We start from the raw sequence: 15,951 nt of genomic DNA, 5'->3' as shown, positions 1-15,951 counted from the left end.
TTGAGTTTGGCTTTGATGAATCAGAATAAAAGTAATAAAATAATGATTTTAGAGACAGGCCTAACTCAGGCCAGCTGACAGCCTGTGTACAAACAGACTTCAGCCATATGAGAGTGAGTGTGAGTGAATGAGAGCACACACAGGACACTCTGATCTCTGAATGTGTGTGACGCAGTGAAAAAGAGGATTGTACTGGATATACTGTGACTGACAAACAGAGTTTAAAGAGAAAGGTGTTTGGATTAAAATGGATTATGCTAAAGTGAACGTGCTAATGAAATCTGAACTGACTGAAATGTGAAGTGAAGATAATTCATTATTTACTGAGTCAGACTCAGAGGATCAGGGATCAGAAGTTCTACAAAGAGTAGAACCAGACTTCCTGTATAGAGGTTTGTGGGCCTACTGATCCACAGTGTCAGCACAACTTTCACATCATATTCATCTCAGCACAACTAGAACATGTGACTGACCTCAGAGTTTCAAGTCCACATCCTGGACTCTCCAGGAAACCACACAGATGCTTCACTCCTGAATCCTGCAGGGTTTTGTTGTGACCCAGGTCCAGCTCTCTCAGATGGGAGGGGTTGGACTTCAGTGCTGCTGCCAGATAATTACAGCTGATCTCTGACAAACCACAGCCAAACAATCTGTATAAAAAATGAAAGATGTAAGTTTACTAGACAAAGTGTGAGCTTGAAATCATTCAGTGTTTCATCATCTGTTCAGAGCTGAAGAAGGTTCAGAATGTAGAAGTTTAGAAAATGGAAACTCCAAACAGCTGAAGCCAACAGGAAGCAGCTTCAAGCTTTTTGCTCACGGTGCACCATGTAAAACCAGTTAAAAACAATAAATAAATGTTTTAAAAAAGAAGGAAGCAGCTTCAAACAAACACAACAAGAGAAAAAACTGAATGTTTCACATTAAAGTTGTACATTTATCATAAAAACAGGAAAAAGACTTGAAAAAGTCGTGTTTTTCCTTCCAGGAACAACAAGGTTTCACTTTTAAAGGTGAAGTGTGAAAGAAATGGACATATTTGAAGTCCAACACCTTTTTCCAGTCACATTATTAAAGCAGACAAACTACAAGCTCATTTTCATTCCAACAAGTCATCTTCTGACCTGGACTAACAACACTGGTCTCTATGTGCAGCTGGCTGTGAGACCAGTGCTCAGGGAGCGTCTACAAAGTGCAACAGTGAAAGAACATCACACACTCATTTGAGGAAATATGATGAAATGTTGTGTATTAGCAGCAAGTTATTGAATCATTTTCCTCAGAAACCAAACAAAATGATTGACAAACATGTTTTTACAAACTCAGTGTTGGACTTGGATCAGCAGGATAAGCTGATGTTTAAAGGCATTTGAGTCTCACTGTATGAGAGTCCAGTTATTACTCAATATTTATGGATGATGTTCTTTCAGTGTTGCACTTTGTAGACGCTCCCTGAGCCTCACAGCCAGCTGCACATGGACCAGCTGACATTACCCAGCATTAGAGGCGGCTGTAAAAAAAAAAAAGGATTTTCCTATTTAAATGGTTTTAATTTGAATAAAGCGATGTTGATTCATTCAATCCTGAATCGATTTTTAATATAAATGTATTTTGCCAGAATCTCAGGTTAAAGCTCCCAAAAGTATTTCAACAAGCAGCAAACAGATAAAACAGTAAATGAGAGCAGCTAAACACACAAAGATGGAAACACAGAGCGTGGATCGTTTACTCGACGGCACGTACACGGACACGCCGTCGGGGCTGAAAGTGGACAGCTCACAGATCCTGAAGCTGCAGGTTTCATCTGTCTCCAACCAAAACTGACTGAACCAGCAGCAAAAGAAGATCCAAACTACGCTTTACGTTTGATGAACATCGTCATGAATTCTCTCTGACTTTGACGTTTACTTCCTGCACAGCGCTCCCTCTCTCAGTGTACTTCAAGAACAGTTTACCTTCAAAAATCTGTTTCCTGCATTATTCACTGCTTATTACGCACCAGTCTGCTGTTGTGTTCACTGCTGTCGGCCTCCGAAAACAAAGCCTCATTTCTGCTGTTCAATACTGAAGAAATTTAAACCTTTTAAAATGATGACAGATTACAAACTCTCAGCTGTGTCTGTAATCAAACCTCTGTAACTTTGCTTCACTTCAGCAGCATCAGGTCATGTTCACATGTTGATTCATGGTTTGCTTCAGGTTTTGATCGACTGCAGAATATTTTGAAGGTTATCTGCTATAAAAAGCCAGAAGAGGAAAATCTGCTTCATGTGTTTCTGTTTGATCCTCAGTGACTTTGACACAAAGGCCTCTGCTGTGATGATCACACCTCTGATCAAGTCTCACAGTGTCAGCTTTGTTTTTATACATATGGATATGTGCTGATAAATGATCAGAATTATAATATTTCCCACTGTCTGCTGTGTGCCGTGACCTTTGACCTGCTAAAGACAGTCAGCTGTGGATTATTCATTGTTGTGTCTGATACTTAGAACTGTGAGGAAGAACACTACACAGTTAATCAGGGTCCCCTCTCTCTGAATCAGGAAAGGTGGGCAGGCCGCGTGTGGGCCGCGGGCCATACGTTGAGTCTCACTGTTTGAAATGCAAACATTGTTCTGCTGCAGTCAATGGACTAAACCAGAGAAGAAGAAAACAGACTTTACCATGAAGATCCTCAGTGTGGATCAGTATAATATCAGCCTGATGTCTGCAGTTTAGTGTCAGCACAACTTTCACATCATATTCATCTCAGCACAACTAAAACATGCTGACTGACCTCAGAGTTTCAAGTCCACATCCTGTACTCTCCAGGAAACCACACAGATGCTTCACTCCTGGATCCTGCAGGTTGTTGTTGTCACTCAGGTCCAGCTCTCTCAGATGGGAGGGGTTGGACTTCAGTGCTGCTGCCAGATAATTACAGCTGATCTCTGACAAACCACAGCCCCACAATCTGTATAAAGAATGAAAGATGTAAGTTTATTAGACAAAGTGCTTGAAATCATTCAGTGTTTCATCATCTGTTCAGAGCTGAAGAAGGTTCAGAATGTAGAAGTTTAGAAAATGGAAACTCCAAACAGCTGAAGCCAACAGGAAGCAGCTTCAAACAAACACAACAAGAGAAAAAACTCTGAATGTTTCACATTAAAGTCGTACATTTATCATAAAAACAGGACAAAGACTTGAAAAAGTCGTGTTTTTCCTTCCAGGAACAACAAGGCTTCACTTTTAAAGGTGAAGTGTGAAAGAAATGGACATATTTGAAGTCCAACACCTTTTTCCAGTCACATTATTAAAGCAGAAAAACTACAAGCTCATTTTCATTCCAACAAGTCATCTTCTGACCCTTTATTATTATTGTTATTATTCAATATTTATGGAGGATGTTTTTAAATTGGGCTCAAATATGTGACAGACATTTCATCCCATGTCAGTTTGGCCTCATCCTGGGACGGATTATCCAGCACACACTCTGACCACAGGCCCAGGGGCCACGCAAAGCTGGGCTCCATCCAAGAGACAGGAAACAAACCAACACAATAATAAAAAGCACCATGTGATCTTCTTACATCTTCAAGACAAACATAGTAAAAACATGAGCATATTTGTTTCCTGATAAAATGATGTGACAGGTAGACGTAAAGTAAAGTGGTGGTGTTACAGCCTTTCTCCCCTCTGCTGCCGAGGCTGTTAGTCTCTCCCAAACTCAGCTACAGGACTTCCAAATGAATGAAAGCAGCAGAAGTGGCTTTACAAATGAAACCACAGTGACAGACAGTAATTAAGAATCTCCTAAGCAATCCAAAGATAAGAAAAGTTCACCTGCCAATTCTATAAAGCTTGGTTGTTCATACAATAATATCATTTAATGATCAGCAGTGGGGATGTTTGGATCCTGACCTGAGAGTTTCCAGTGTACAATGTGGACTCTGCAGTGCAGCAGACAGAAGCTTCACTCCTGAATCCTGCAGGTCATTGTTACTCAGGTCCAGCTCTTTCAGACTAGAGGATTGGGAGTTGAGAACTGAGGACAGAGCACCACAGCTTCTCTCTGAGAGGTTACAGCCACTCAGTCTGGAAGAAAACAAAAAAACAATTAAATCAGTCAAATGAAACATTTTTAATGCCAGCATGCAATACAATTATTGGTTAACTAAATAGCTTCATTAAAACACAACTCTTCTTCTATAGCAGCACTTACTCCTTGTAAGCTCCACCTGCTCCACCATCTGAGTCAGACGACATGAAAACAAACTGTAAATCTAGTAGAAACATGATTGGAAATCTTCTCAGATCCATTTGTACATTTAGAGCCTGATCCTGAAATATAGCAGCACGGACATTCACAGCAGCAAAGGGTTCTTGCTGATCTGAGCTGGCTTGGCCCTGGCTTATTGAAGATTAAAGAAAGCGGAATCAGCTGTTCAAACCCCCACAAGGCTGCCCGCTGTGACTGAAACAATGGGACGCGTCGTGACTTCTCAAAATGGGCTCATTGAACGCAGCACGGATAAGATCTTGAAGAAGCTCATGGCGGTCGTGAGTTCTCAGACTTTGCTCTTTGAGCGCAAAACCGATAACCTCTCGGAGAAGCTCGTGGCTCTCCAACGGGAGATTGAGAGACGAGTGACGGACTGTTAGATCAGCTGTGAAATTGACATGCAGTTGTTCGCACCAAAGAAAGCCACCATCATCTCATGCGGCTAACATACCGGCGCCAGCTGTGGTCTCAAGGCTGGAGCTGAACATAAATCTCACCCTGATAACAGACGGTGTTTAGACTGTTCCTTCCCATCCTAAGCATGCTTATCCCCTCCCGGTGCAGACGGTGGGTCGAGGGGACCAGCGCAAATGCTGCAGGCCCGGATGCGCTGTCTACACCGGCTGTCTCTCACCTTTTACCCATCCCTGTTGCTCGTCATGTGTTTCTATGGCGCATTAAGAGTTTTCATGTGCTCTGCGCTGGGGTCATTTTTTTTGTCTGTTCTCAAACTGATCTCCCTGTTGGAGCTCAGTCTGGGGGTGTTCATGTTTCTCCTCATCTTTCCTGATGTTGTGCATTTTCTGCTGTTCGGTTCCGGGTCGCTGCTCTAGCGGCTGACCGGCCAGCTACCTAGCCTGACCCGTCTCCCCAATGTGATGTTTGTGTATTGTATGTACGGTTGGAAAGCTCAGTATCCTAATTGCCCCTTGAAAATAAATACAGTGTTCTGAATCTGAATCTGAAAAGATTACAGAAGACGACTCTGTTCAGTAAATATTACGCTCATGCTGTCACCAAATACCAAAGGTAGGTAAAACTCTGGTTGTTGCAGCCATCCAGTATGACATGCTTTGTACTGTCCTGCTGCAGTTTGTGACACCTGGTTGATGAGTTGTGAAGGACGATGAAACAAACACTTCACTCAATGTTTGTCTTCTAAACTGGATGTAATTTGGGCAGCCGATAGTTTTTCTTAATCTATCCCAGCTGCAAATAGGAACACAACAAATAAATAACTTTACCCACTTGGATCCTTATCATTCAAGATTGTGAAAAGATTCTCTACTCAGAGAATACTGGTGATTTTAGATGAGAGAGATGATTTGGAAGATGATGAAGGGGAAGAGTTTTCACAACTCGAGGCCTTTTGTCTTCACTGTACAGGACAGAGAAGACAGGAAGGGAGGGAGAAGTGAGGAGAATAACACACAGGAAATGGTCTTGGGCAGACTCAAACCAGGCCCTGGAGTCACGACTCTAACCTTCAGTGCATGGGTCACCTGCTCAGCCAGGTAAGCTACAGCAGTCAGCAGTGTGTGAGTTAATTTGAAGACAATGATGACTATAAGTCAGGTAAAAAAAATACTATCATCAACCAACAAGGGGAAAACAGTGAGCTTGAATGGCCAAGCTTTGACCAAGGGTGGCTCACTCCTCGGTCTTCTTGCCCAAGGAGTGAACCACCCTGCATGGCTATCAATGTGGTGCAACCAAGGCCATCATACAGTACAGGCCATCCAAGCTGATTTTAACTTTTCCTCCCAGATACCACCTTAGAAATCATCTAGATTAGGATATGTTGGCTGTTCTAGATCCAATCACAACAAACAGAGAGCTGCTGTGTGTCCAAGGTGAACAGGAAGAATATATACATGCATAAAGTCAATAAAGTCAGAAGGTTTGCTTTAGACTGTGCTGCAGTTTATCATCAAAGACTGACAAACAGGCACCATGCTGCCAACAAATGGCATCAAGTCTGACTTTTTTTGTTCTTTTTTTTTAATCAAGATTAAATTTTATAGCAACCACAGCAGAGATGACCAGGGAAGGTGTGCTTGAGGGGATATAGCTACAACAGCTGGTTTCAGACTGAAGATGAACTGAGGTGCTGCACCCAAGTCTGCAGGTTCAGGGAGGGACAAACATCTGCTGCAACCAGATTGGAGTGAGAGGAGAGAGCAGGCCAACAACAACAAAGAAACAACAAACACACTGTGGAAGACCGAAGCAGAGTTTAGTTTAAAGTGGAACTAAGGATGTTTCTCTGGCTGCCAGGATTCACTGAGTAATTCAAATGCTTTCTTTAATGCAGGACCCACCATGCATGTAAAAGCAAGTGTTTCACCAACATTTGTGACTAAAATAGACCTGCAGTAGAAATGTATCTAGGAGCATGCATGTGAATATAAAGTATCACAACATCAGGCACATGCAGCCTAAGTGTTTAAACAAAGACTGATAACATAACAGCAGCAGTGATGATCAGTTTATGGTGAATCCAGCGTCTCGAGTTCTGGAGGCATCAAAGAGGTCACAGTTGTATTGGAGAAATCCCAAAACTTTACAAATTCATACAAAGAGAGAAAGCCTGGTGAAATAAATTACTGACACAGTTGGATGTTAAAAGTAAAGACATGAGTACAAATGTACTCACAGAGCTTTGTTGGAGGCTTTGACCACTGGCAGCAGCCTCAGAAGAGCCTCCTCTGAAGCAGAGTATTTCTTCAGGTCAAACACATCCAGATCTTCTTCTGATGACAGTAAGATGAAGACCAGAGCTGACCACTGAGCAGGAGACAGTTTATCTGTGGAGAGACTTCCTGATCTCAGGGACTGTTGGATCTCCTCCACTAGAGAACGATCATTAAGTTCATTCAGACAGTGGAACAGATTGATGCTTTTCTCTGCAGACAGATTCTCACTGAGCTTCTTCTTGATGTACTGAACTGTTTTCTTATTGGTCAGTGAGCTACTTCCTGTCTGTGTCAGCAGACCTCGTAGGAGAGTCTGATTGGTCTGCAGTGAAAGACCCAGGAGGAAGCGGAGGAACAAGTCCAGGTGTCCATTTGGACTCTGTAAGGCCTTGTTCACAGCAATCAGGTGGAGAGATGGTTTAAACCACCAGGAGGTTGTTTGTTGTTGTTCCAGCAGATTGAGTCCAGAGTTGATGAAGGTCAGATGGACATGAAGAGCAGCCAGAAACTCCTGAACACTCAGATGGATGAAGCAGAACACCTTGTCCTGGTACAGTCCTCTCTCCTCTTTAAAGATCTGTGTGAACACTCCTGAGTACACTGAGGCTGCTCTGATATCGATGCCACACTCTGTCAGGTCTGATTCATAGAAGATCAGGTTTCCTTTCTGCAGCTGATCAAAAGCCAGTTTTCCCAGAGACTCCATCATCTTCCTGCTCTCTGGACTCCAGTGTGGATCTGTCTCAGCTCCTCCATCATACTTGACCTTCTTCACTTTGGCCTGAACCACCAGGAAGTGGATGTACATCTCAGTCAGGGTGTTGGGCAGCTGTCCTCCCTCTCTGGTTTCCAGCACATCCTCCAGAACTGTAGCAGTGATCCAGCAGAAGACTGGGATGTGACACATGATGTGGAGGCTTCGTGATGTCTTGATGTGGGAGATGATCCTGCTGGCCTGCTCCTCATCTCTGAATCTCTTCCTGAAGTACTCCTCCTTCTGTGGGTCAGTGAACCCTCTGACCTCTGTCACCATGCCAACACAGTCAGGAGGGATCTGATTGGCTGCTGCAGGTCGTGTGGTTATCCAGAGGCGAGCAGAGGGAAGCAGTTTCCCCCTGATGAGGTTTATCAGCAGCACATCCACTGAGGTGGACTTTCTAGGGTCAGTTAGGATTGTAGTTTTGTGGAAGTCCAGAGGAAGTCGACACTCATCCAGACCATCAAAGATGAACACAACCTGGAAGTCTTCAAAGCTGCAGATTCCTGCTTCTTTGGTTTCAGTAAAGAAGTGATGAACAAGTCCCACCAAGCTGAACTTTTCCTCTTTCAGCACATTCAGCTCTCTGAAAGTGAATGGAAATATGAACTGGATGTCCTGGTTGGCTTTGTCTTCAGCCCAGTCCAGGCTGTATTTCTGTGTTAAGACTGTTTTCCCAATGCCAGCCACTCCCTTTGTCAGCACTGTTCTGATTGGTTCATCTCTTCCAGGTGAGGCTTTAAAGATGCCTTCTTGTCTGATGGTTGTTTCTGGTCTGTCTGGTTTCCTGGATGCTGTTTCAATCTGTCTGACCTCATGTTCATCATTGACCTCTGCAGTCCCTCCCTCTGTGATGTAGAGCTCTGTGTAGATCTGATTCAGAAGGGTTGGGTTTCCTGCTTTAGCGATGCCCTCAAACACACACTGGAACTTCGTCTTCAGGGTGGATTTAAGGTTACGATGACAAACTGCAGCTTGAAGCTCTGAATGAGAAGAAAAATAAACACTCAATTCCAAAAAGAACTAATCTTTAAAACATGTTGCTCCATCTTCCATCTCTGGAAAATGTTCATTTATCCAGCAGCTTAAATCTTTAGATAAATCCTCTTACTGCTCTGCAGACGGTCAGCCAGCTCCTCCTGCTTCATTCTCCTCAGGAAGTCCACTGTGATCTTCACAAACGCCTCTCTGCTGCTGCTCCTCTGACTCTCTAAGCATTCTGGGTAATCTGGACTCAGAACCTTCTGGATCTTCTTCAGCTCGTTCTTCACAAAAGTGATGATGTTGTCCTCCAGCAGCTGGAACAGAATATTTATGAATGAGCCAATCAGACTGAAATCATGGAGCCAAACATCAGATCCATGTTGGACACACTGACGATCCACTGGTCTACAAAGAGCAGCATGGAGATGACTGTGAACAGAACAGATGTAACAGTAGTTGTTGTACATGTACAGACCATAAATATGGAGTCCAGCTGTGTTTGATGCTGCTGGGCAGACTGACCACTGGGAACCTCTGAGCTCTGCTGGTCCACTCTGTGGAGGAACCATGAAGGATTAGATCAACACAGGATAAAGATCCAGGAGTGTCTGCTCAAATAACTTCATCTGAATCAAGTCTGTCAAGTTTTAAACTCTCAGATTGTGAACATATCAGTAATTTTCAGTCTGTTTTCATGGACGTCCTTTCAGTGGTGATGTCAGGGATGATTTTGAAGAAGCTCATCAAACTGAACCATCAGCAGATCACTGCTCCAAAACCAGAACATGATCCGAGTCTCCCTCCACCACCAGAACACCAGCTTTACTAACGTGGTAGATCAGTGTAGTACAGATCAATAACTGATGAGTCATTTGATCAAAATCACTGAGTGCTTCACGTCTGACCCTCTGATGCTTCTGTAGACATTTTGCATATTTAATGAATGTCTGACAGTTTTACATTCATTCTATGAACACAGTGGAAATGTTGTGTTATAGTCTCCATGTTGTTTCCAGCATCATAAATTCTTAAGTTCAGAAAATTAGATTCTTTCTTCACAGCTGAAAAACAACAACATTTATTCTCTATTGAAATCTGCATCGTCCACTCCAAAGGTCACAATCTGAAGGTAACATCTGGTTTTGTTCCCTGTGGTTAACTCTGAGCATCAGTATGGTGGGATTTATCCACTACATCCACACCACTGTGGTTCAGTGTTGTCCTGATGGAGTAACAGCAGCCAGTATGATCCAGGCTTTAGCTGCTGGGTCTCTGTGTGACCTCTCAGACTGTTTAACAGATCAGACACAAAGAGAATCAGAGCAGCTCTGTTCTTTAAAGACAAACATGAACCCACTCAGGTCACACTTTCCCCACAGATATGAGCATCACTGTCCTCAAACAGCAAATGACCAAGTCGAACATTTGGATCTTTTCTCTTTCATTGTTTTCTTTTTAATGAATCTTTGTAACAATCTGAGGATGTTTCAGGTCATATTTATCCAGGAAACACAAACATGTAAAGGAGTCATCACAGCTCTCTGACCTCGTTGCTCCAGGTTCACCACTGAAGAGTGGAGGTCGATCTTTGGACCGGTCACTCCTCACAGACGGACAGCTGGACCCTGCAGACTGTGACCTCTGACCTCTGCAGACACAAACATGATTGAAGCAGCTGTGATCACACAGACTGCAGATAATGCAGCTGTTTCCTGTCAGTAACATCCTCTTAGATTAGAGTTCAGCTTTTTACAGGAAAACTGGACAAAACAGATTTTTGTTACAAACTCATTTTCATTTCCTCTCAGCTCACAAACACAGTCAGACAATCAACCAGAGTCAACACTGATTATAATGTCAGTGCAGAATTATTTCTGTTACTCAGTGAGTTCAGCTCTCTGACCTCGTTGCTCCAGGTTCACCACTGAAGCCTGGATTTAGATCTTTGGACCGGTCACTCCTCACAGACGGACAGCTGGACCCTGCAGACTCTGCTCTGTCCTCCTCTTCCTCCATCATCATCTTCAGTCAGTCTGAGAGGTAAACCACAAACACTCAGTGAGTTCACATTAACAGGAGGAACTGAGTTACAGTCGCTGACCTCTGACCTGTCATGTGACCATGAAACCAGGTCAATATGTCTGTAGGTTCAGTCATCCAGGTCATGTGATCTAAGGAGCTTGGAGAGAAAAGAGACGTCTTTAAGTTTCTGGAAGACGTTTCATCTGAGAAGCTTCTTCAGCTCTAAAACCAAACGGTGGAGAGTCCCAGATATTTAAACCTGAGAGGGAAAGAAAGCATGTCGCTGACCCACCACTGATGTTATTTCAAGGAGGAAACTGAGAGCCTTTGCACCAGGAGCACAAACATCAGCTCCAGCAATGATCCACTGATGTGTTTTTATTCCATGTATGAATGTTGTTATTGACAGAGATGACGTTTGTGTGTCAGTGATGCAGTGACTGTTGTTGTTACCTGTACAGGCTGGTTAGACTCTATGAAACAGATCATACAGATCTCTGCATGTTAGAAGAGACTATTAAAGGTCATGAATGAGACAAAGGCAGGGAGGCGTCCTTTACAGCTAAACAGCAGAGTGAGAGAACAGCCAGCACCTCTACATTTATCACATTATACAGCACATGTATGATACTGACAGGGATGAGAAGAATTTAGTGATTCTGATCCCATCATTGATATTACTTATTGATTCTCAGTAGCTCTGCTCTGACAGTCACCACCATCACTGAGCAGCATATCAAAGACATTTGTGCACATTAACTGCATGTTGTGGCTCAAATGTTTGTGCATGTTGGAGGCATTTCCTCTTTGTTGTGATCAGTGTTGGTCATTACTCAAAACAGTCATTATTACACATATTACACAGAACACTTTAATTAAAAGTAATGGAGTACGTTACTTCATTACTCCTCATAACATTACTTTGATGTTAAAATGAACAAATGAGCATGTAACAACATAAAGCTGAGGTACAGCCCCACACACCAACACAGATCCTGATGAGGTCACGTGATGTTTCTCTGAGTGTTTATGAACACAAATCAAAGATGAAACAGCACAAAGACACTTCAAAGTGATTCTACTGTAGAAACATGAACAGGTAGAAACCTGCAGCCTGACTGCTCATCACTTTGTTACCTGTTCAAGTTCAGCAGCAGCAGCTCACTTTATCACGGTGCTGGTCTGGGGTCAGTGTTTACTCAGCTTTAACTCACTCTGGGTTCTTGGCTAGCTTAGCGTTAGCTTAGTGTTAGCTTAGCGTTAGCTTAGTGTTAGCTTAGCGTTAGCTTAGTGTTAGCTTAGTGTTAGCATGCTGTGTGCTAGCTTAGCGTCAGAGCTCTGCAGGTGTCTCGTGTGTAAACATTAATCACAGTGACAGTAAAGGAGGTAAAGGGCTGTGACGTCATCACGTACGCTGCGTCCTCTGTGGGCTCTGACTGAACTCAAAGTACAAACTACAAGTACACAAACACGAACGTAGCTCAGAGTGGCGGACACACTCGGCCTCGTTGGTCCAGCTGTGAGTCCGTTACCGTGAACTATGGAGCGGCAGATTTGTGCTGAACTAAGCTGCACACAGCTGATGTTAGCCAGGAAACATTACACACTGACTTTAATGGAGAGACCGGAAATACAAACACACACAGTTTGTTGTGTGAAGAAATCAAACACGAGCTGAACAAACAGTAAAGTTCCTAAAGACAAACTGTTAAAGGAGGAAACAAAGCAAACTTACAGTTTCTTCACACACCAACAACAAGCTCCACTCCACGAAGTTCAGGGCCCTGTTTCAGGAAGCCGGTTTAGTGGAAAAACTGAGTAAGTATACCCTGAGTTAACGAAAACTCTGGGTTTTCGGTTTCACAAAGCGAGTTCAGCTGCAGCCTGAGTGAGTCACTATGACGACACACGCCGTGAAGCTAACCTGCCCCCTAGCAGGTTTACCACAACTAACCCTGACTGTCTCCGCCCCTTTGTCGGAAACCTGACAGTAGGAAGTCTCAGACATGGCGTGTCCCTTCCTTGAAGAGCCGGTAGATATCGAAGCCCAAATTCTCCGCAGAGCTCTCCGCCGGAAGAGAGTGATTCGAGCGCGTCTGGACATCTTATCATTACCTGATGATTTCCTGTGCGAACGTTACCGTTTCTCAGCACAATCTCTAAGTTATTTGGATAACATCCTCAGGCCATATATTACGCATGTGACACATCGCGGACATGCTCTCAGTTCTGTACATATTATTTGTATTGCACTTCGGTTTTTTGCAAACGGGAGCTTTCTGTATAATATTGGTGACGCTGAGCACGTTTCCAAGGCTACCGTCTGTCGGGCAGTCAGGAATGTTACAGTTGCACTGAAACGTCTCCTGTACTCGTCTGTGGTGTTCCCCGGTCATAGACCCACAAGATTCATCAAAGAGGGATGCCACAAAATTGCAGGTATCAGGATGAACAAAACTTAATTTATGATGTGGTGATACTTGAACTACTACTTAAATTTTACATTTATTTTCAGGGTTCCCAGGCGTGATTGGCTGTATAGATGGTACTCACATTCCAATTATTGCTCCTTCAGCATTAATGTACAGGTACATAGTTCCCTGTAGCATTTCAAACTAACAAATTATTTCATCATAGTAATGGATGCTAATTTGTGTTCTCTGCACTGTGAAGATCATATGTGATGCTGCCAACATTATCACAAATGTGGAAGCCAAGTGGCCAGGCTCTGTCCATGACTCACAAATATTCCGTGAATGTACACTGAGCACAAAATTTGGACATGGTGAGTTGAGAATACTTTAAAATATATAAAGACCAATTGCTTCAGGGACATTTGAACTGAAGTGTATCCTTCTGTCTTAGGAGAGTTCACTGGCTACTTGCTTGGTGATAGGGGGTATCCATGTTTACCCTATTTGCTTACCCCTTACCCTGACCCTGAACCGGGCCCACAGCAGCGATATAATCTGGCTAATTGCAGGACAAGAGCCAGAGTTGAAATGACTATCGGAATGCTTAAGGCCCGGTTCCAGTGCCTGCAAAGACTCAGGGTCACCCCAGAAAGGGCATGTGACATTATTGTGGCATGTGTGATTCTTCACAACATTGCCACAATTAGAGGAGAACACTGTCCTTCTGAACCAAACATCAGCAGTGATCCAAACCATGAACATCCTGACCCTCCCACGGACATACAAGATGGAAGAGCAGTCAGAGACACCATATGTCACAATCATTTCCTTTGACCCATCACCTCAACATGTTGAAAGAAGAATAAACAGATTTTTTGTTCAACTGGCTTTATTGGTCGCCTGTATTTCCTGTACACAAAGTATTAAAAGATGTAAACCTCATAAAGTGTCTCTGTTGCTTCCTCCTCTGTAACAGCTGTCAATGTTTCTTCATTATTTTCCTGTAGTAAAGAAATAGACAACATTGCTGTTCTACTGTAAACTCATATAATCTGTGGAGTATTACTCACAACTGCATGTTGGTCTGGCTCAACAGGAGGCTGCACCAGATGCAGTACACCATCACCATCAACTGATAGAATATGAGGTTTATACAGGTCACTTATGACTTACAAGGGACCAAATGGCAATTAACAAACATACCAATCACCTTACACTTCATTGTCATTATGCTCTCAAAGACAACCAAGACTGAGGCAAGGCAAAATCAGTAGGGAAATTACTTCACTACAAAATAATCCATTATGGTAAAGAGTTTATCAAATGAATGAGTAGCACTGCGAAGGTGACTGTGAAGAAAGGATGTATGCACATCATGTATTATTTTGAATTTACCCCCTATGTAGGCACTTGTGTCTTGCGGGGTTATTGACTCAGAGGATGTCCCCGCAGAGATGCCTTCGGCCACAGGGCGCCCACTGTTTTGGCTGAGGGCCAACTGCTCAGCCTCTGTGAGTGGTGGTGGAGGAGGACCCCCACCTGTTTTTCGGGCCTCCGCTTTTTTTCTGTTGGCTATAACGGGTCACATTTGAGCATACAGAGTAAGCAAATATGTACTTGTAATGTGCTCAGATAATTTCAATAAGTGCTTACAGACAGAAAATTAATGTAACCTCTAACTGCAATTGATTTACATCGGACAAACAGACCAAGCACTATGGCTCATAATACAATTACACCTTACCTGTTTGGACTATATTTTTATATTTCATTTTTACTTGCTGCCAGGCACGTTTGGGGCCTGTTGGGTTGCACCTGCGCTCACATCACGTCACAAAATAAAATGTATAAAATGACAAATAAGATAACATATGATAAAATAACGTGTTAAATGGGTGGAAATCCCTAGATCAATGTTTAAATTAACACTCACGCATTGACTCTGTCGGCTTTGTTTTGCCATGCATGCTCACTTTCTTTTGCAGCTGTCGCTGTGTTACTTTTTTCCGCGGAATTTGCATGTTATCGGCATATGCTGCCATCAGCATTTCGGCCTCAAGCGCTGTAAAATACATTGACCGCGCCTTCTTTCCCTCCGTCTCCATGGTGACTCGCTTAATCTGTGCTCCGCTTATCAGGGCTTTATGTATCCTCGTCCGCGCGCTTCACTTGGGGTTAAAGCAACTCCGCCTTGATTGAACTAATTGTTATCAGCCTTTCTGAAACGGAATATTCCGAGTTGGACAGTTCGGGGTTACTCAACCGTGAGTGTCGTTTTTCACTCTGAGTTTTCCAAACCGGCTTCCTGAAACAGGGCCCAGGAAGTGAAATTAAACTTTGAGCAGGAAGGAAACACCCAAAGAGACGTTTGAGGACAATCAGGAGCATTGGAACACTGTGCTGCGTTCAGGTGCACCTGGGAAACTCCAAACCTCTGGCAGGCTGTTATTTATTTCTGCTGGTTTTCCTGTTTGAAGCACAAACATCCGTCATCAATTTGTTGTTTTTCTTCCTGCAGCGTTTAAATGTTTCAGCACTGAACTGATGTTTCTTCAAAGCTGATTTCAACCTGTTGAAGTCATGAATGAAAGTGCAGACTGAGAGTGGATCACATGATGTTTGAGGTGTGTCATGTGACATGTTCAGTGTTGTCACACATGTCTAGATTGTCCCTGATATCATAACTGCTCAAACACTGATGATTATATTTGAAGAATTATTCCTGATGGCAGCAAAGTTTGAATGGAGCTCTCTGTCTGTGCTGATTTGTCGCCCTCTGGAGGTCAAAGCACAAACTGCATGATGTCACTGTAA

General features: G+C 43.2%; 3 protein-coding genes across 3 annotated transcripts in view; all 3 read right to left on the bottom strand.

The window, feature by feature from the left end:
* The window catches only part of LOC309697132 (NACHT, LRR and PYD domains-containing protein 12-like), a gene marked incomplete at its 5' end in the record, with an annotated part of 47,566 nt that extends 38,862 nt beyond the window's left edge, over positions 1-8,704 (bottom strand). The window contains 5 exons of the mRNA XM_082518797.1: positions 474-650; positions 2,780-2,956; positions 3,904-4,070; positions 4,205-4,232; positions 6,921-8,704. Coding sequence (XP_082374923.1) covers positions 474-650; positions 2,780-2,956; positions 3,904-4,070; positions 4,205-4,232; positions 6,921-8,704 — 2,333 coding nt within the window. The remainder of the gene's footprint in view (positions 1-473; positions 651-2,779; positions 2,957-3,903; positions 4,071-4,204; positions 4,233-6,920) is intronic.
* LOC309702195 (protein NLRC3-like) overlaps positions 1-12,489 on the bottom strand; it is a 78,601-nt gene extending 66,112 nt beyond the window's left edge. The window contains exons 1-4 of the mRNA XM_082526702.1: positions 12,459-12,489; positions 10,810-10,880; positions 10,605-10,734; positions 10,248-10,349 (exon numbers count right to left, since the gene is read on the bottom strand). Coding sequence (XP_082382828.1) covers positions 10,248-10,349; positions 10,605-10,723 — 221 coding nt within the window. The 5' untranslated portion in view covers positions 10,724-10,734; positions 10,810-10,880; positions 12,459-12,489. The remainder of the gene's footprint in view (positions 1-10,247; positions 10,350-10,604; positions 10,735-10,809; positions 10,881-12,458) is intronic.
* On the bottom strand, positions 8,803-9,327 carry LOC309697121 (uncharacterized protein; the record flags this gene model as incomplete). The annotated part of the gene is made up of 3 exons (XM_082518784.1): positions 8,803-9,015; positions 9,177-9,255; positions 9,323-9,327. The coding sequence occupies 3 exons, from the start codon at positions 9,325-9,327 to the stop codon at positions 8,803-8,805; spliced, it is 297 nt and encodes a 98-aa protein (XP_082374910.1).
* Positions 12,490-15,951: the final 3,462 nt, after the last annotated feature.

The sequence above is a fragment of the Aulonocara stuartgranti genome (genome assembly GCF_965226115.1).
Source record: "Aulonocara stuartgranti genome assembly, chromosome: 3".
NCBI classification, from domain to species: Eukaryota; Metazoa; Chordata; class Actinopteri; order Cichliformes; family Cichlidae; genus Aulonocara; species Aulonocara stuartgranti.
Note: the sequence above shows the minus strand (reverse complement) of the source record. Positions and strands in the feature narration are given on the sequence as shown.